This window comes from Magallana gigas, chromosome 8 (genome assembly GCF_963853765.1).
Source record: "Magallana gigas chromosome 8, xbMagGiga1.1, whole genome shotgun sequence".
Taxonomy (NCBI): Eukaryota; Metazoa; Mollusca; class Bivalvia; order Ostreida; family Ostreidae; genus Magallana; species Magallana gigas.
Window position 1 is genome coordinate 283,786 of NC_088860.1, and position 21,325 is coordinate 305,110.

Here is a 21,325-nt window from a genome sequence, read left to right on the forward strand (position 1 = left end):
ACACGCTGTAGAGTAATTTTATATAAATTTTATGGCGCTTTATAAATTTAGTATAATAATAATAAAACAAGAGGCCCATGGGCCACATCGCTCACCTGAGGAACAAGAGGTATGATAAAATCAGCTCAATGGAGTCATAATACAAACTATCTGGACAATGTACAATAATTCATGTAAATCCTGTATAAATAAAATCCATTTTCCCCTGGATATTCTTATGTTTATAATCATTAGTCCCTTTTCTAACAGGATGATTTTATAGTCATATCATATGTTGAGTATTGCAGATCTAAAAAAGATCCCTAACAATAGTTTATATATGGGATATAAACGTACATCAAACTCTGAACCTTCTCGTGAGGCCAAAGAATTGTCCTGGGGCCAAAGTCTTAACAATTATAAAGAATCATCTGGCTGATTAGTTTTTGAGAAGATTTTTTAAAGATTTACCCTATATATTCCTTTGTTAAACTTTGACCCCCCCCCCCCCCCATTGTGGCCCCACCCTACCCCTGGGGATCATTATTTTCACAACTTTGAATCTACACTACCTGAGGATGCTTTCACACAAGTTTCAGCTTTCCTGGATGATTAGTTTCTGAGAAGATTTTTAAAGAATAACTCTGTTTATTCCTATGTAAAACATCGACCTCCCATTGTGGCCCAAACCTACCCCCAGGGGTCATGATTTTCACAAATTTGAATCTACACTACCTGAGTATGCTTCCACACAAGTTTTAGCTTTCCTGGCTAATTAGTTTCTGAGAAGAAGATTTACTGTATATAATCATATGTTAAACTTCGATCCCCCATTGTGGCCCCAACCTACCCCCATGGGTCATGATTTTCACAACTTTGAATCTACACTACCTGAGGATGCTTCCACACAAGTTCCAGCTTTGCCGGCGAATTAGTTTCTGAGAAGAAGATTTTTAAAGATTTACTGTATATATTCCTATGTTAAACTTCGATCCCCCATTGTGGCCCCACCCTACCCCCGGGGGTCATGATTTTCACAACTTTAAAATTTACACTACCTGAGGATGCATCCACACAAGTGTCAGCTTTCCTGTCTGATTATTTTCTGAGAAGAAGATTTTTAAAGATTTACTGTATATATTCCTATGTCAAACGTCGATCCCCCATTGTAGCCCCATCCTCAGGTGAGCTAAAAAGGTTAAGTTTACAATTCAATAAGTGGGTTTCTGGAAGAACAGATTTTGAAAATTTTCGTAATAAATATTGACAATTTTTGATACTTTTTTAATCTTTAGCTTTTAAGATCTGTGTACAAACATAGAATTGTGAGCAAATCTCTGTATCTTGCTTATAATTCGAAGCTTAACACTCAAATATGGTTAGTAAATAGAAATTGTAAACAACATGCACTACATGTATAACAAATAAAGAAAACAATTTATTTTTTCGAAATGAATCATATATATATACATGGATATACCTACATATTTTCGTAAGCGATATTGAACTCTATTTAAACTGAATAAACTAGAGAAAATGCCGAGCATCTCAACAAAACCTATTGCATTAATCTACCATTACGCAAAAGATATTGCCGAATTACCGATAGAATGAATTGTATTTCAGTACCCCTACATCAGACTTTGCTTAATATGCGCAGGTAAACAGTTAACGTAACTGTTTGATTTACCGAAGTCTCTGATTGATTTGATACGAAAAATCACGAAATACAGACGATAGTTTCCAGGTTACAAAGCATAAATAATGAAAACGAAACGCAAATCAGAACAAGCTAACACCAACGTCATGTGTGAAAACTGTCAACGCATTGAAATATTTAGCCTCAATTTACTTCACAAAATCGGCACCAATACATTTTTCATGTTTCAAAACTTCCCTTCATACGCGAACTGTTGCACAACAAGCAAATTCATCATAGTCAGATCGACCCTTTTTCGTATAATGTCATGGCTGCTTTAAACAAAGAACCTCGTTTTAGAAGTATGGAATACGAGTCTTGGTAAAATGGGTATGCAAACCCGGGCCGTGGCAAAATAAATGCCAGGGCAGATCGGCAATTGTCAATTCCAAATACGCATTATTTTGCAGCAATATCTACAGCGAATACAAATATACTAGTTCATCAAATATCCTGAAATTTTAATGAGATTGGCAGATTATTAACTGCCAATCTTTTGTTTTGCCCAGGCCAAGTCTTGCCTACCCATTTTACCGGATGCCGAGCCCGATTGAAATACGCCTTTCCTTTATTATTATTTTCGTAATAACTTCGATTTGAAACAAAATTACCACTTAATTTTTGCAATTTATATTTTCCTTCCCATAAGGATAATTTATGCTAAACTACGTTGAATTTGCCTCGGTAGTTCTTGAGAAGAAGATTTTTAAAAATGCACCCCCCTTTTTCTACAGTTTCAAGGTTTTCTCCGCTTTGAATACAGATCGGACTTTAATTTTTGCAATTTATATTCGCCCTCCCATAAGGATGCTTTGTGCCAAATTTGGTTGAAATTGGATAAGCAGTTTTAGAGAAGAAGTTCAAAATGTAAAAAGTTTACAGACGGACAGACGGACAGACGGACGGACGGACAGACGGACAGACGGACGACGGACAAAATGTGATCAGAATAGCTCACTTGAGCTTTCAGATCAGGTGAGCTAAAAACAAACCAAAAGGTATGTAAAGTAGTTATGGACATATATTGTGACATACATACCTCCCCCCTTGAATAAAGAAATATATATATTTTTATACACAACAATTTATTTAAATGAACTATGTTTTTTTAACGTATTTTTTATTTTTAGATAAAAACAGGATAAAACTGTTCATTTCCTCATTTTAATTACACAAAAACACTCACTTCTATTCTGACCCACGTCTGACAAAACATCACTATACCTGTACAGAAGTTCTTTCATTTTCTGCTTTTCCTCTCTACTAAGCTCTGGATTTACATCTACATCAACGTGCGTTTCTCGAGACTGAACTTCCAAGAAATATTTTTCTTGACTACACTCAACATCTGATTCATCAATCTGTTCTGAATCTACAAGTGACATAACACAATTCACATCTGGTTCACATCTTTCTACATATTTCTTCAACATGTTTGCATGATATGTCTTCCCTTTACATCTGACTGATAGTCTACTTTACCTAATCTTTTCACAATTTGGTATGGACCTTGCCACTGCATCAGGAGCTTGTTACTATCAGATGGCAAAAGAACCAACACTTTCTCACCTGGTTTCATATTCCGCACTCTAGCCTTCTTGTCAAAGTACTCTTTATATCTTTGTGTTTTATGGCTTTCTTCAGATTCTCCTGCGCTAACTCCCATCGCGGGGGTGTTAAGGAAGCATATGGGCAATTGAGTGTCTTATTTTGACTGTTATATTCAAAATCGTGAAATTGAATAACTATTTTGAATAAGATCAAAAACTTAATATTATCCTTTAAAATAGATGGCAGTGCAATGAAATCGGGTAGTACATTACTGCCACATCGGTGCATTATCACGTGACAACTATAAATAGCCTTTATATATATATATATATGTATATATATATATATATGTATATTCCTTAACATAAAATGAGATAGAACAACACTACCCCGCGGTTTCCAAAATAAAATAAACATACCAAGTGAAAGCAAATCATCTCAGTTTAATCAAAACCGCTGCTAGAATTCTATGTTCTACTTAATTAAATAGTTATTCATCCGGCTCTCGTAAAACCTTCCCAACTTATAAAAAGTCTGCACGGAAAATGGTGTGTTGCATCAAAACAACACAAAACATGGGATTCTAGCAGCACTTTTCAATTTAAGCATTTATCAGACTAGCGATACGTATAACATTTCAAGTTCAATATATACGGGGTAGTGTTGTTCTAGTCGGATTTTTATATCGTAAACAACGACAGAGGAAAGCCTGGCCGAGAAATAAAAGCAAATTTACATACCTTTTAGCGAATGATTGATAAAACTAACATCTCTCCCAGTATTCTTATGTCCAATTCTCAGTAAATCACACCACAATACTTTATTAGAGTTCTTAGATTAGTTATATTTTGAATATGTTTACAATGCTTTCCGATCAAATTCACACGTCATTCAACTTTTAGTCGTGACGTCATAAATGTGTAAATCTGCGTAATACAAACTAATTTCTGAAAAAAATTGTCTTCAGTATTTTTTATTTGTATTTGGTCTACATTTCGTTGCTTAGATATTTGAATATGTACATGATAACTAAGATTTGTGATTTCACGGAATTACATGTAACTGAGATTCCATATGCTTCCTTAACACCCCCGCGATGCTGATTCTAACCGCTCTAAGAGATCTAAAACGTATTGGTATGTAGACTTTACCTGCTGATCTTAGATTTCTTTTGTCCACAATTCTTTCAGAATTGTCATTGGTCCCCGAACAGTACGGCCATACAATAACTCAAAGGGAGCAAACCCGAGAGTTTCTTTGGGAACTTCCTGATATGCAAAAAGCACAGTGGGTAAATATTTATCCCAATATTTCGGTCTATCTATACACATACGCTTCAGCATTTGTTTGAGTGTACCGTTAAAACGTTCCACTAGCCCGTTACACATAGGGTGATATGGCGAAGTGGTCCGTTGTTTCAATGAAATGAGCATACTTACCTCCTTTATAAACTCTATGGTAAACTGATTTCCCAAGTCTGTCAAGATTTCCTTGTTTGAGTGTACCGTTAAAACGTTCCACTAGCCCGTTACACATAAGGTGATATGGCGAAGTGGTCCGTTGTTTCAATGAAATGAGCCTACTTACCTCCTTCATAAACTCTATGGTAAACTGATTTCCCAAGTCTGTCAAGATTTCCTCTGGTATACCTGTATAAGAAAACATTGCAAGAAGAGCTTCAGCTACCCGCTCTGTATCTAATCCAGGAATAGCCTTGGCTTGTAGAAACCTTGTAGTGTAGTCTATTAATGTTAAAATGAAGCGATTACTTTTATCAGTAGGAGGATGTAATGGACCCACAATGTTGACTGCAACTCTTCTGAAAGGTACATCTATCAAAGGCATGATATCTAGCGGAACTTTACTCATCTTTCCTTTTGACACGGTCCTTTAACAGATATTACAAGATTGACAGAACCGTTTGATCTCTGGCTGCATACCTGGCCAAACAAAATTCAGACAAAATTTTAGATATCGTTCTCTGTATTGCTAAGTGCCCTGACATGATTGATTCATGAGCCAACTTCCTTACAATATGGCGAAACTTTGCAAGATAAGGTTTTACCTCTATCTTTTTCCAATCCTTCATATTCAAGGTACACTAAATCTTTCCTTTCAATCCATTTCACTTTACCATCACGTGATGTTCGACCTTCTCTTGCATACTGAAGTGCTGTTTCTAGCGAAGGATCTGCTTGTTGTTCTCGCAGTATGTTCTCAGGACTGAGTTCCTCTTTGACAATTTCAGGAACCTTAAGTGGTGGGTATGCTTTCTGTTTGTCTTTTACCTGCTTTCGTGTCTCCACAGTAGACACGGTGTTTGATTTCCATTCGGGATCTGGATCTTGATCTTGTGGTTTTCTTGCATTATCTACTTCCCCTATGATCAAATCAAAGACAGGGTTATCCATACACTAAACTTCATATTCACCAGATGCATAAGGAGAATCAATCACAACTTTTGCCACTGGGACCACTATTCTTGTCCTATCTGCTAAGATACAAGTTTCTTGTTTACCTAAAAAGTTGCCATCTCTTACCAGACTTTTCCAAACTACGATGTTCCGACAACCAGAATCTCTAAGTAACGTCAATGGTTGACCATCAAAATAACCCGCTGAGAGTGGCATTGGTTTTTGCATAACATGACAAGCAGATGTTAAATGGGCAATGTCACGATTTTGGTCAAATTCTATTTTTCTGTTTTTATTATTTACAATTTTTTAGGAATGCATTTCTAATGATCAAATGAAATTTAAGAGTCATTCTTAGAGTTATAAGCAAGATACTGGGTTCCCCATTCTTTGTCGTGTTAACAGGGTTCGTGCCCCGTTTTAGTTTACATAGGTTCAATATACCTTTAAAACATCTTTTTTAAGCTGATTTATTTATCTGTTTATTCATTTGAAGCATAAATAAACAGTTCCTAAAGTTTAACACTTTCATTTTAGGTCTATAACTGGAATTTTTAGTTCAACATCCAAAATGTACACAAACGCTTTGTTTATAAGGTAAAGAATTTCAAGCTCTGTAACTTGTCTAATACTCAACAAATGACACTCAAATTTTGGTTGCTTAATAAAAATGCCTTACTGAGGCACTGTAGACAATAAAATCGGAAAAATAAGTTTGGACCAAAATCGTGACCATGCCCCTTTAAGACATATGTTTGGTTACTTACTTGAGTATAAATAAATGGGTTTTGGTGTAGATAAAACAGCGCAATTCTTTACAGTAGGTGACAAGTGGTTTGTTTGTCTGTGTCGTCCTCCCCATATACTGCTGCACTAGAATTTTCTGTTTCTAAATTTGCACTGAGATGCAATATGACCATGTTTGTTACATATATAACACAATCTTTAATTTATTGGAACAAACCTTGCCTTCTGTTGCTGCTGAAGGTGTCATTTTTTTTGCTTCTCTGGTATCTTGTTTACTTCTGGTTTCCTCATGACTTTTGTACATAGATTTATAGTACTTGTAATTCTTGCTTCCCTGAACTGATCGGCCAGTGTACACATCTCATAATCTGTCTTTGGAAGGTTTTGCTTAAGAAAGACTGATAATTCAAAATTAGACACATGTAAAATTTGATCACGAAGCATAAGATCGACTAGAGATTAAAAAGTACAATTGATTTTCGGCATTTCAATCCAACGAGTTAAATACGAAGACAACCTAACTGTGAACTGAAACATGTTTCTCCAACTTCAGGTCTGCATGAACGAAATTTTTGCTTGAAACCATCTTCGGTTATTTCGTACCTACAAAGTAAACTGCTTTGAGCTCATCGCAATCACTGACTTTTGCTGTAAGCATACACATCCAAAGCTCGTCCTTTCAACAGAGCACTTAAATGTGTAGACTACAACGATTTGTCCCAACCCATAGCTGACGCATATCTATCAAACCTTCTCAAACAGCTATCAATCTCATCTTTATTCTCTTCAAACGAAGAAATTTTTGGAAGATTCGGCTTAACCATCGCGTCAACAGCCTTACCTCTAGCAGTTCTATCTGTCATTTCTAACTCGTGTTCCTCTTCTAACTCCTTTATTTCCATTTCGTATTACAAACGTCCCATCATAAGTTGATGTCTCTTTCATCTTTTTCTTTCTGAAGAATTTCTGCTCTCTCTCTTCTCTCTGAAATATCTGTTGATCACAAACATATTTTTTCAACTCATCATTTTTGTAACCTAACCTTTAACCTGCAGCTATTAACTCTTGTAGTGAATCCACATTAAACATTTTGTAAGACACAAATCCTCTATTAACACATTGGTTTGGACACAAACACTGCAGTACTTCTTTGTAATCTACTACTTTTTACAGCAATTGACTTTTCCGAATGGGCGACACAATTGTACCTTGTTTTATTTACTTTGCTACAATTACCATGACAAGTTTCCACACACTATGAGGAAGTCCAACCAAGACCCCTTCTAGAGATCTGGATCCCAAATGACCAAATCATCGTATCTCCTACAAAGACATATAAGATAACTAAATATATAAACAAATGCACATACATCCATAAACAATGGTAGAAAACACAGCAAATTTAGATAAATATTCCACAAACTCATTAATCTGTTTTGTTCCAATAACTTTTATGTCAAAATTCTGTTTAAGATTATTTTTCAAGAGACAATTTTTTTTATAATTCACATAAAGTTTTGTTTTTAGAAACAGTAAAACTTGTTTGAGGAATTGTTGTATAACGTTCCTGGGTTTTAATGAGGACATCGTTGAGGAGTATAGTAATACTATAGATATTTGGTCTGCAAAGTCGAACTGTATTCAATTCCAGTATTTTCTCTTAGAGGATAACTTCAAAGATAGTTAATATGAGTAGTTGTTTAGGATGTATTGATATTTTTTTTTATTATTTTGCAAAAATTGTTTTCTCTAAAGACGTTTGACCAGAAAACCTGATACTTGTGTGCAAGCATCTTCAGATAGTGTAGATTCAAGTTTGTTTAAATCACGGTCCTCGGGGGTAGGGAGTGGCCACAATTGGGGGGGGGGGGGGTTATATAAGAATATATAGAGTAAATCTTTAAAATTCTTCTTCTCAGAAACCAATCAGCCAGGATTGCTAAATCTTGTGTGAAAGCATCATCAGGTAGTGTAGACTTTAAGTTGTGAAAACCATGATCTCCGGGGGTAGGGTGGGGGCACAATGGGGATGTAAAAATTTTACATTGTAATATATAGAGTAAATCTTTAAAAGTCTTCTTCTCAGAAAACATTCAGCCAGGAAAGCTAAATCTTGTGTGGAAGCATCATCAGGAAGTGTAGACTTTAAGTTGTGAAAACTATAATCCCCAATGGGAGGCAGGGGCTGCAATGGGGGGGGGGTGGAAACTTTAACATAGAAATATACATTATTAAGTAATTTCATTAAATCTTCTTCTTAAAAACCAATCAACCAGGAAAGCTGTAACTTGTGTGGAAGCATCCTCAGGTAGTGCAGATTTACATTTGTTCAAATCATGGTCCCTGGGGGTAACGTTGGGCCACAACGGGGATTCTAAATTTAACATAGGAATATATAAAGAAAATATTTTTAAAATCTTCTTCTCAGAAAAAAATAAGCCAGTAAAGCTAAAACTTTTGTGAAAGCATTCTCAGGTAGTGTAAATTCAAATTGGTTCAAATCATGACCCCCAGGAGTAGGGTGGGACGACAATGGGGGGCAAATTTTTACATAAGAATATATAGTGTAAATCTTTTAAAAATCTTCTTCTCAGAAACCAATTAGCCAGTAAAGCTGAAAATTGTGTGGAAGCATACTAAGGTAGTGTAAAATCTAAATTGGTTCAAATCATGACCCCCAGGGGTAGGGTGGGACCACAATGGGGGGGGGGGGGCAAATTCTAACATAGGAATATACAAAGTAAAAATTTTTAAATCTTCTTCTTAAAAACCAATCAGCCAGGAAAGCTTAAACTTGTGTGGAAGCATCCTCTTGTCATAATTCCCGGGGATAGGATGGGGTCACAACGTGGGGGGGGGGGGCAAAAATTAACATAGGAATTTAAATTGAAAAATGTTTACAATATCTTTTGTCTAAAAACCACTTGCTTAGAGTAGCTGTAACTTTACTGAAAGCAACCTCACATTATGTAGATTCAAATTCTTTCAAATCAAAATCTTGAGGAGTAGAGTGGGGCAACATTGGGGATCCAATTTTACAAAGAAAAATATCTTAGTTATTCGCAAAATCTGAAGTGTTATGATATATGGTTTTACTTATATGAAAGCATTTCGACATGTTACTGATTCTTTAAAAAATTTTAGACTTTAGCCCCTGGCCGATTCTTGTGGCTCAAAAGGGGTTCAGAGTTTGATCCCATATATAAACAACTGTTTTGGATCTTTTTGAGAACTGCAATGCTCAACAGGTGATATGACTTTAAAATCATCCTGTTAGAAAAGGGAGTTGATTATAAACATAAGAATATCCAGGGTGAAAAAATGGACTTTTATTTATACAGAATATACATATTAAAGTTAGGAATGTCAACGAGTACTCGATAACTTGACTATCGCTCGGTCACACCGATCATGGACGAAAAGGACTATATATGGTTTGAGCCTAAAATGGCCCCCTTAAATGAACATTGTCATTTTACTGTAATTCATTGTGTTAGTTGTACAAATATTCCTTTGAAGTTTTTTCATAATTTTCATTTTGATTTTAGAGCCCACAATTTAAAAATATGACATCATAAAGTTTGCCTTTTCCCGCTATTTTCTAATTTTTAGCATAAAACGGCTTGTTTTGAAGCAGTTTTTCCTTAAGGAAACATTGAGCGACTGCTTGAACAAACAAAATATTTTCACCAAAGATGTATCTCTCCAATACTTATAAGTGACAACAAGTTCGTTCTTGTTCAAAGAGTCGCTCTATATTTCCCATTCGAAAAATGATACGAAAAATGTAAATTTTTGACTGATTTTGATTGAATTTTTAAAATAGCGTCACTTCTGACGTCATATACTGCCAGTGAGTGCATATAAATCAAATAAATAGGTGAAAAATATATTTTATGTCAACTCTTTATAAAATATGTACCTGAATCATTATAAAAATACCGAATTATGGGGGCCAAATTTGACTAATATCATATATAGATCTTTTATTGTTAATTACTCGTAATAAAGTGAATACAATTTAGAAAATTATTTTCTCATACGCGGCAGTTTTTGTTCTACGAATGTTGAAAACAGTTTCTCTTTTATCGACATGTTTGATCCGTAAGTTACGCTCTTTTCCATCGATGTCCCGTGTGTATAGTTGAAGCGGCTAATAATTAATCTTTTTACTTAACTTAGACAGACAGATACCGTTACTTGAGAATAATTTGTGTTTCTTTTAAGTTATTAATTGGAGGTTCATCTTTATTGGATTAGATGTTTGTATAATCTAAACTTTAATATCAATAATTATCTTAAGGCGTTTATTTTTAAAATCATTAAACTTTGATTGTTGATTAGGCAAGGACAATGACTTAGTACCGTGGAACAGGTCACATTTGATTTGCCTAATCTGATACGGAACTCAATTATATGTAAGAGTTATTTTAAAAAAAGGGAAAGCCAGAATATTTTTAACGGATATTTAGATAAGATACTTCCCAATTTTCTCAAAATCAAATACATTTAGTATATGTTATAATTTTGAAATGTTCTTCAATTTAAGATAAGATCATGTGGCAGTAACATCGTTTGCTAAAAAAACACACAGTTTCAAATACGATTAAATCATCGAGTACTCAACTCTCGCTTGACTAAACCCTCCGATTAATCGACTTAGCTAACCGAGTAAAATTGACATCCCTAATTTTAATACATTGTATAGATAGTTTGTATTATGACCCCGTTAAGCTGGTTTTATCATACCTATTGTTGCTCAGGTGAGCGATGTGGCCTATGGGCCTCTTGTTTTGTATTTCTTATGCTATTTGTTTGTGTACTTATTATGGTCATCATCTTACAATTTATAGTAAATTTGCGACGGGTCACCCCATTACTTATCTTCACTGAAATTGACCCCCCACCCCAAAAAAAACCAAACTATATGTAATAGGCACCAACTAACAAACAATTTTCAGCCTTTAAAGTGCTTGTTTTTTATGGTGTGAAGGCCAAGTAGTGATGTTGTTGAGAAATAAAATTTCTTCTTTAGTTCTATGTGAATCTGTGCTTTAGAATGATGTTTTTCTTCTTTTTCTCTTTCCTCACATGGTTCTTTTTATGCAAATCACTGCAGTTTCGATTTTTACTCTGTTTAATTTTATTACAAGAATTTCTTTTTTTTTCATTCAGCACAAATACTGATCCATCTTTTAGGAATATACATCTATCAGTGAGGACAATGACCAGAATAGTAAAAAGGTAAAATTTGCTTTGTTGAGGGTTTTTGTTCACGTTCAAAGTATTAAAAAGCATCAAGCCGCTGTGTTGACACAGAAAACACCGTAATTTTGAACAACATGCCATTGCACAAATGCAACTTAAGAAAACACGCCTTCAGGGTATCACACAACACGTCGTCATGTTTAGACACGCACGCCGACGCGGTGTCCCAAATCACATCGTCATGGTGTCAAACAACACGCTATCGCGACGTCACAAAAAATTTGGAGTCATGGTGTAACATAACAGGCCGTTGCGATGTAACAATATGTAAATAGTGCATGTTTTGGAGAGTAACAATTGAAATTGACACCACGAGAAAACCATTGTCAACCGACGTGAAGCGGGTTTCAGTTTCGATTTCAGTTTCAATTTCAACTGTTACCCTCCCAAACAGGCACTATTTATTTTTATTATACTGAATGTCTTAATATTTTAAGAAAACTTTACTGATTTTGTATAGGAATGACATGAATATTACGACAAACCGTACGGGCAGGCATAGTTTACGAGTATGTAACAATTCGTTGTGTTACCCGTTGCCAAGGGTGTTGCTAACGCTGAGTGTAATAGACCGAATTTTTTTACTGCGTTTAAACCAATCAGATATCAGTATTTAACATGAAAGTATAATAAAACACGCCGTTGCGGTGTCACACAACACGCTGTCGCGGTGTCACACAACACGCCGTCACAAGAACACATTGCTATTCTGACAGAGCGACGGAGAGTTGTGTGGCAGTTGTAAGCCTTCTGTCTTACGGATCCAATTGAGGGTCAGCTCAAACTTAGTGATGACAAGTACAGTATTTCTTTCATAAGCGGTTTTATTAAGCGTGATCGTATAGTTACAACAATTAACAGCAGCCCAAATCAAGAGTCTAATAATCTCTATAAGCGGAATCTCTCTAAATCTCTCTTAGCGGAATCTCTTAATCTGTTCAACATCATTTTACATCGGTATATATAACATTTTACTTATGATGGACAGTTCTGACTAGTTCGGCCCATATACGACGATCATGAGTGAACATTTAGTGTTCAAAATTAAGATTAATATTTCATTCCTAAATAAAGTAACAAAACCGTCAAAAATGCCAATCAAAGAGTCTGGATGCAGGATGTGAGTCTCCGAGTCCTGGGTCTCGGAGTCTCCCACCTAGTATGAGGCATCACTTACTCATAATACGTTCATTCATACACGGCATAAAAGGTTACAAAGGTTAATATATAGAATACACAATACATGAGTCAATATAGAGTACTAGAGCTATCGTTGCAGACACATAATCGCCAAATATGACACTTGTTTTTAAACGCTTAATTTGGATATTATTATGCCCGTATTATTCGCCTGGTTTTATAACATCATTTAGGAATACTACGCAGTGCTACAAGATTCACAGAGTTCATTCTGTTAATTATCATTAACACCATTCAGTGCGCAGCACCTAGGTACACTTATGGTAGCTCGCGGGTTTACCTGCTTGTGAGAAAACCTACCTTGAAAATTTGTCCACGTGATCCATAGGTTTTATAGTTTTATTTCTAAAATTTATTTAAGATTCGTCTGCGCGGTAATAATGTTATCGTGTTTCAAATACAGTGTCATTAATAAAATCAAGCAACGCCATTTCAATGAAATATAAAGTAACATGCACATTTTAACCGAGAAACGCATTACAAAACTATGCTCCAAACTTTTAAACGATTCAGACGAAATTAATCATACTCAACACAAAAACAGAGGAGATAATTATGAATCAATTCATAAAAAAACATCAGTATGTGTTCTCGGCCAATTTTTGGCAAAAAATCTTTAAAGATTTAAAAGATTTCTCAAAACCTTATATTTTCATTACGACGTTAGCCTAACGTCATCATTTCCTTACTTCTTAGAACACCAAAATTGAAATGCATTTATTGACAAGACTAGCTGTTTAACACATTTTATAACATGTTAATGCTTATTAGACATTATTGTGAATGTTATGAAATGCAATTAATGTAAGGCTGTAAAGATACAGAAAATTGCATTTTTGTTTTTTATGAAACTCTGAGTCAATCAATGCAAAAATAAAATAACAGGCAACTACTGATATTATAAGTAAGTAATCGAATAAAACAGTTATCTCAAGCCAAAAGAAATTTAAGAATTTAATCGGTAGTACAGATTACGGAAGTTATATTTGTAAAAAAAAAAAGCGAAATTAATGCATACATTCTATTTTAAAACATGACTTTAAATGGAAGAGTTCTAACGCACACTCATTCTTTATCTTTATAGAACAAAATGTGACAATGTATGTGACATCTTTAAATTTTCAGCACTTGATATTATAAATCTTTGTATAAACAGTCATTAACCGCATTTAATCTTTCTAAAATATTTTCTTTTATACTTCTAAATATCTCATTTGTTATTTTAAAATAAAATTATGAGTTTACTATGACGGTCAACTCTTTACGTCGATTCCTATTGTGGCGTCAGCAAACCCGCGAGCTACGTTAAATATCATAGTGACCATTATTTATTACTAGCAATTTAAGGTCATAGCATGGCTATCTGTTTACACAGTACGATGGCTTGTTCTGCAAATGTGTTGACGAAACTCATCGCTTTTTGGCTTGAAAGTGCAACATGGCCTTTTCCGGACACCATATTCTTCCAGGTTTTAAGATAACTCTTAGTTCATTTCCTGTTCTTTGTTGATAATTTTTGCAATATATATCTGGTAGCTTTACATGCTAAAAATCTTACCGGTCCATAGCCTTCTTCAATCAGAGTCGTAAGCGTCGCATTATATTTTTAATTTTTGGAAGTTGATTTTAATCAACTCTCCTATGCAGTTACTCTGGCAAACCGAAAGTGAAACAGTGCACAAATCATCATCGCTGACAAGATTTAGTTCTTCAAAACAATCGATAAATTCGATGTAATGTATCTTGAAGCATTGGTTTTTAAGAAACTTATTTATGAATACCTTGAAAATAGTCAGATGTTAAATAGTACGAACAATTTAGGTATATTTTTTCAATCGTATGTATTCATACGCTAGAGTCCAATAAAGTCTCGTTCAGCAATCGGCGGTCTCCGTGAATCTCCGACAAGCAGAGAGTTATTCTATATTTAGAGGTCGCGTCATCAAGCTATCACGTGACCTGGTGTACACATTCTCTTGCTTGTTGAAGATTAACGGAGACAGCCAGGCATCTGGTTGAACGAGACTAGAGTTCATTATTGCTTGGATCCATACAATCTTTTGAATATTTCGATTACTTATACATAGTTTGATGGAATCAATTCTATCTTTAATCATTACACAACACGATTCATACGGGGTTTTCCTCAAAATTCTTGTCGGAAAAGTCCGAGAATTAATATTATAAAAATGTGCGTAATTCAAAAACAGATAATAAACTACTTGCCAAGCAAAGTAACATATTGTTGATTTTAAAATGAATAATAATCGATAAAATCAACTCCCGTCAGTACTTCAGTACTTTGATTATGCATGCTTTGAACCAAATGGGATACTAAAAAATGAAAAATATAAAGAACACAAATGGAGTTCTATTATTCATGTTCCGGTATTTGATTTTAAAAAATTATTATTTATACAGTAATGTTTTAATTGTTCAAAGACAACTTAACCCGTTTTTAATTAATCATGATAATGCACTCGAACATGATAATTCTCTCTCTCTCTCTCTCTCTCTCTCTCTCTCTCTCTCTCTCTCTCTCTCTCTCAAGCTAGTCCATTTGCAACTTGAAGCCTGTATGCATTGAACACGAATCTGCAAATGTCTAGTTCACACAGAATGCACACTATGATAAGTTGTTCAAAAATTTAATGTACTGAAAATTTAACGAAATGTTTCAAATACATTGTAAAAATGATATGAGACAGAGTTATCCTCTCCTTTGTACATGTATGACATACATAAAGTACCAGACATAGCAACAAAATATATTAAACAATTTACAAAATTTCCTTTAATCTACTTTGATGTTAGTAAATGTGTACATTGTCTCTAGAGTGAACGTCAGAAACACACATAGACAGTCTATAAATTAACGAATGTATGATCATTCATTCAACTGCGACCAATTGTTGCCAAAATCAAAATAAATACTAGTATACGTACTAAAACTAAATTAAAAATATATATGTACATTTTGAGATCAATTATTTGTGTCTTCAACCCTCTTTCCTCTCTTTGCATTGCATTGAAGTGCAACCTGGTGAAGGTCGTTAAGCGCTGAAAAACAGAGAACACGTGGCGTGCCTGGGTTTTTTTAAGTTTTCCACTCGTTTTTTTTTATTTCTTCCTGTCATCATCAAAGTCATCATCGTCATCATCTTCGTCACTGTCGTCGCCAATGCGATGATGACCCAACTCGTCGTCATAGTCCCCAAAAAAGTGGGTGGGGTTACAGCGGAAGAACTTCAGCTGAAGCAGAAAGAGGACATCATTTAGATCATTTGAAGCAGACAGGGGACAAAACTTAGAGTATTTAACCTGAAGCCAAGACAAAGCTAGAGCAGACAGAGGACAACATTAAGATCATTTGAAGCAGACAGAGGACTACATTTCGATTATATAACCTGAGGCCAAGACAAAGCTGAAGCAGACAGAGGACAACATTTCGATTATCTAACCTGAAGTCAAGACAAAGCTGAGGCAGACAGGGGACAACATTAAAATCATTTAACCTGAAGCCAAGACAAAGCTGAAGCAGACAGAGGACAATATTTAGATCATTTAACCTGAGGCCAAGACAAAGCTGAAGCAGACAGAGGACAACATTAAAATCATTTAACCTGAAGCCAAGACAAAGCTGAAGCAGACAGAGGACAATATTTAGATCATTTAACCTGAGGCCAAGACAAAGCTGAAGCAGACAGAGGACAACATTAAAATCATTTAACCTGAAGCCAAGACAAAGCTGAAGCAGACAGAGGACAACATTTCGATTATCTAACCTGAAGTCAAGACAAAGCTGAAGCAGACAGGGGACAACATTAAAATCATTTAACCTGAAGCCAAGACAAAGCTGAAGCAGACAGAGGACAACATTTAGATCATTTAACCTGAAGCCAAGACAAAGCTGAAGCAGACAGAGGACAACATTAAAATCATTTAACCTGAAGCCAAGACAAAGCTGAAGCAGACAGAGGACAACATTTAGATCATTTAACCTGAAGTCAAGACAAAGCTGAAACAGACAGAGGACAACATTTAGATCATCCAACCTGAAACCAAGACAAAACTGAAGCAGACAGAAGACAACATTTAGATCATCCAACCTGAAACCAAGACAAAGCTCTTTATTTTGATATCAGACTTCTTTAAATAATAAAGGGGGTCCTCGACTAAAAATCAACCAGCATTAAACATTCACGATCTATTGAGATTTATTCATTATTACATTTGGGTGTTTTTTTTAGTGTGACTGTTAAATTTAAGACAGTTTTTAGAATAGAAGGTTTTCAACAACTGTCAGATTAAATTACAACTAGCTTACCTCATCAAAATAACCGACGAAGTTGGAGCAACCATTTGCGGCGCCAATCACCATGGGACTCTTTCCTGTTGCTATACCTGTATCTGGAGAAAAGATGAAAGGTTTTATTTACATAGTTTTACCTACAATAGTAAAAACTGAACATGTTTAGTTTTACTTACGGAGTTTAACCACGGCGGGCGGGGAATTGTCAATTCTCATGTGCAACTTCCGGCCTGACTTGGCGATTCTGACAAAATGAGGCTGGTTCGGATTCTAAGAATGAAATCACATCAAAGATTAGAATTATTATTTACATACCCTGATATATCTATGATTCTAAGCATAGTCAGTCCAAATGAAATGTCCATCAGCTGAAGAATTACTTACAACGCCCATAACATCCAGGGTTGCTACGCTACCGTCTCTAAGTACAAAGTACCCTTTCACCACTCCAAGGGCCGGGATAAAAGATAATTTGTACGTAAAATGAGCGTCCTCGAAGTCGTTTGACAAGAGAGCAATTTCTCCATTAAATGTTTTGACCATGAATTCAAAACAGAGCGAGAAGTCTCCATCAAAATCCATGTTGTTCATAGCCCAGATGATGATTTTGCCGCCATGATCGAAGAGAACGGACCTCCGGAATAGAGTGACCCCTGTAGTCGGCATCTGTTGCACGCGGTTATATCTCTCCAGGAAATTCCCGTTGTACTTGAAGTGGAACATCGGCTTGCAACCTAAAAAAAAAATTAAAGATTTTATTAATTATAATTATTTTGTTTGTAGTTTGTGTGCATTTGTATATTTTTAGTGTTAATGATTATTCAAATATAGTACAGATATATGACCCTTTGATACAATCATCATTGTCAGAACCCTCGTACCCTCTTTCTCCACTTTCCCCGGGATGATCCAGTCACAAGTACAGATGTCGGGTCTGTACCACGTTCCCTTTGGACACTTCATAGGGGTCATTGTTTTACGTCCATCGTAAAGGTAGAACAGATTGGGACGGCCCGGAAAAGGCAGAGTGGTTCCGAATGCACATGCTGTAAGGCAATGAGAGTTCGGTACATTATGAGTTCACTACATTCATCTGCTTCAATCTTTTTATATCAGACGTTCGTTCTTAATTCATTGTCTGAAGTAGGGAGAAGCGGTGCTCTGTTTTGTCCATTAAAGTAAATCGAATTTAAATGAGAAACTCGTATACTATTTTTTCTTACCCTTGTTTCAGTAAATGATAATTTACGTCATAACTTTGATAACTGTATCTATTAAATACGATACACAAAACTCGCCCCGTCGAGTGTGAACTTACGGTGGACCAGGTTGTTCCGGTGACAAGTCGGGTCCGGAAAACATCCCTGTTTGTACGGATTGAAGTAAAATCCGTCGTGACAGGTGAGGTAGCGGGATTTACCCTTAATGCACTGGTAAAATCCGTAACAACTCTGGCCGTCCGCATACGTAAAACCGGGCGGCTTCCTCAGGCAGGGGTCTATTCAAAACAAGGAGGGATTATACTGCTAAATATATTGCGCTTATCATAAATTCTAGAACTGTGTGTGAAGATGCGATAGCATAATAAAAATATATTGGTAAATAACGGCGTGATTATAAAGTAGATATATCAAGTAATCATAATATATCAACAACAACAACAAAAAAACACTACATATTAAGGTCAGACGACACGTTCCTCGAAAATGATGATTATTTTTAAAATTTTGTACGGCCTGATAATATAGCAAATAAAGTCATTATTATTTATTATCATTTTTAAAATAATTAAAATCTTGAAAATATATACTAGCATATATATGCCAAAATTTTTATTTCAGCAATACAAGATTATATAGAAAATTGCATATTTTAGTATCTAGCACAAATGCCTGGTAAGGTACCTTAATTTTTTCCAAGAAAGCCTGTCAAAGCAGTAGCAACTCAATAACAACTTTTCGGAAAAAGTTATATAGAAATGAGGAACGTGTCATTTCCCTTAAAATGAGCTAGCATGACGATACTATTATATTGTCATCATGCATTTCCTTAAGAACTGATTTTATCTCTCATTCTACAACATTCCACCATTATGTAATAACCTACCCGCGGGGCACACGACCTCATCGGCATGGCGACACTCTTTTCCGTCGTAGAACGTTCCGGCTGCGCACGTCTGGATGAAAGCTCTGTCGTCTGCGCAGTGAAGGTACTGGTTACACGAGCCCCGGAGTCGAGAGTAGGACCACCCTCCCTTCAGCGCCGAATCGTCACACAGGCCAGAGGAGCTCTTACCTACACAAAATATTCATTGACAGTAACATTCCAAACAAATTACTGTGCGGGGGAGGGGGGATAAAGTCGTTGGAGAGGGGTTTTTTATAGTAATGGTAAATATGATTAAAAAAATACAAATAAGTAGCATGAAATTATCAAAAAATTGATAAAATTGCATTATTTAGTAATTACAGTACTGAAATAGCAGACGAAAGCGAAGGTTTAGTTGTCTTATGATTAAGCTATTTTTTTCATCAAGCCATTGTTTGTAATTTCTTGGAATTAGTTTGTTTTATGTATATTCAATAAAATTGGATAGTGTTGTTTAATAGAATTACATGTATTTATCAAAATCTAAAATAAAAATCTTCTGGAGCATAGTACGATTAGAATCATTGCTATTGTACCTACTTTGTATCGGCATAAATAAAATAATTATTTCGCCATATTCTGCATGGAGGAAAGCACGAATTTCAAGATACCGAGTTTGTTTGTGTGCTTTTCTCCATTAAATGATTCTTCCTTTAAAAATTCTTTGATTGCTTATCTAATTCATTGTTCTTCTTTCACTAGATAAAAATGATTGTATCAATATAATGCTTTTACTTAAATTATAATTATACATAATTGACATTGATTCACATTAACCAGAGATATTTATAACACTGTATTTGTCACAAACATAGCACGACTGCAAGAAATATTTAAGGTGGTTTTCTACCAATTTCTTGAATGCTAATATTATGGGAGAAGTCCGATTCCTGCTAACTGTTTACACAATGAATTTCAATTATAAAGCCGAAGCAATAAAGGAGTTTCTGACCGAAAGTGGCAGATAGAGATTAAAATAACTAAGAAATAATGTAACATTCCAAACCTTTCTCGTAGAAATCTCCGAATTTCACCATAGAACCACCATCTTCAAAATCTGAGTCGTCTTCATCCGCCACAGAGGATGCGATCAAACAGCCTAACACACAAACGGAAAGTAGTCCCCTGAAATTAAACAGGAACTCGCGTGTTCACTGAACTCATATTGCATTATATATATATACATTTTTTCGAACTATACTTTATATCATGGAAGCTTTGTTATTCAAAATTAACTTGCTATTTAAATTTAATATCTAAAATGAAATTAATTTAATAAAATATTGGGTTTTTATAACAGGGTTTCCTGTATATTATTAGACTGGCCTGATTGATTTTACTTTACATACCCAATACAAAATAATAATACAGATAAATCAATGTGATAAAACATATACAATAATATTAGACATAAGACACATAATAATAACTAAATAATCGAGGATATCACTGTGATGAAACAGTGAACTTACCTGATCATTATAGAGCGACTTGATGCACGGGGGTAGAATCCAGAAGTGAGGGACCGGTCATTTCTGTGGAGGTCAAAAGACCCGGATCATGTCTTTCCTTCTTTATCTATCCTTATGTAACCAATAATTACTAAAATAATTACTCCGGCATAAAATAATGATTATGTTCACAGTTCTGGAGAATGAATTTGGACATGTTTACGGTGAAACGACCGCTCCGCTAATTAACCTCCTGGACATTTGCACGGCGCGCGCTTTTGTCGGTTCGCTGAGCAAATGGCGCGGTCAGAGCGCCCTTGAAGAAGCGCTTGTTTCACGAGCCCATTACACGTGTTTTTAGAAATCAACACATGTTTTGTGTTGTTCAGATGGTTATGGATTTAACATTGCGGATAATGGAATGGAAATAGCAATGAACAATATTATCTAGAAACGAAGTAAGTTTATTTTTTTATAATATTGATATAAAAAATATTCTTCGCTAAAAATTTCTGTGAGCGTTAATCTTGAAACTGTTTATCATATCTGTATTGAA

General features: G+C 35.2%; 1 protein-coding gene across 1 annotated transcript; it reads right to left on the reverse strand.

Moving 5' to 3' along the window:
- Positions 1-15,492: 15,492 nt before the first annotated feature.
- LOC105339612 (uncharacterized) lies at positions 15,493-20,944 on the reverse strand. The gene is made up of 9 exons (XM_066069226.1): positions 20,791-20,944; positions 20,325-20,443; positions 19,277-19,465; positions 18,489-18,668; positions 18,052-18,216; positions 17,555-17,904; positions 17,347-17,440; positions 17,186-17,268; positions 15,493-16,110 (listed from the first exon to the last, which is right to left on the reverse strand). The coding sequence occupies exons 1-9, from the start codon at positions 20,796-20,798 to the stop codon at positions 15,979-15,981; spliced, it is 1,320 nt and encodes a 439-aa protein (XP_065925298.1). The 5' UTR covers positions 20,799-20,944; the 3' UTR covers positions 15,493-15,978.
- Between the last annotated feature and the right edge of the window lie 381 nt (positions 20,945-21,325).

Bases quoted from the DNA above. Each gene is read 5' to 3' on its own strand.
- LOC105339612 (XM_066069226.1), bottom strand. The intron at 19,466-20,324 runs GTTTGGAATGTT...TATTTTGTGTAG, and splicing joins CGGAGATTTCTACGAGAAAG to GTAAGAGCTCCTCTGGCCTG. The intron at 16,111-17,185 runs GTAAGCTAGTTG...TTTCTGCTTCAG, and splicing joins TCGTCGGTTATTTTGATGAG to CTGAAGTTCTTCCGCTGTAA.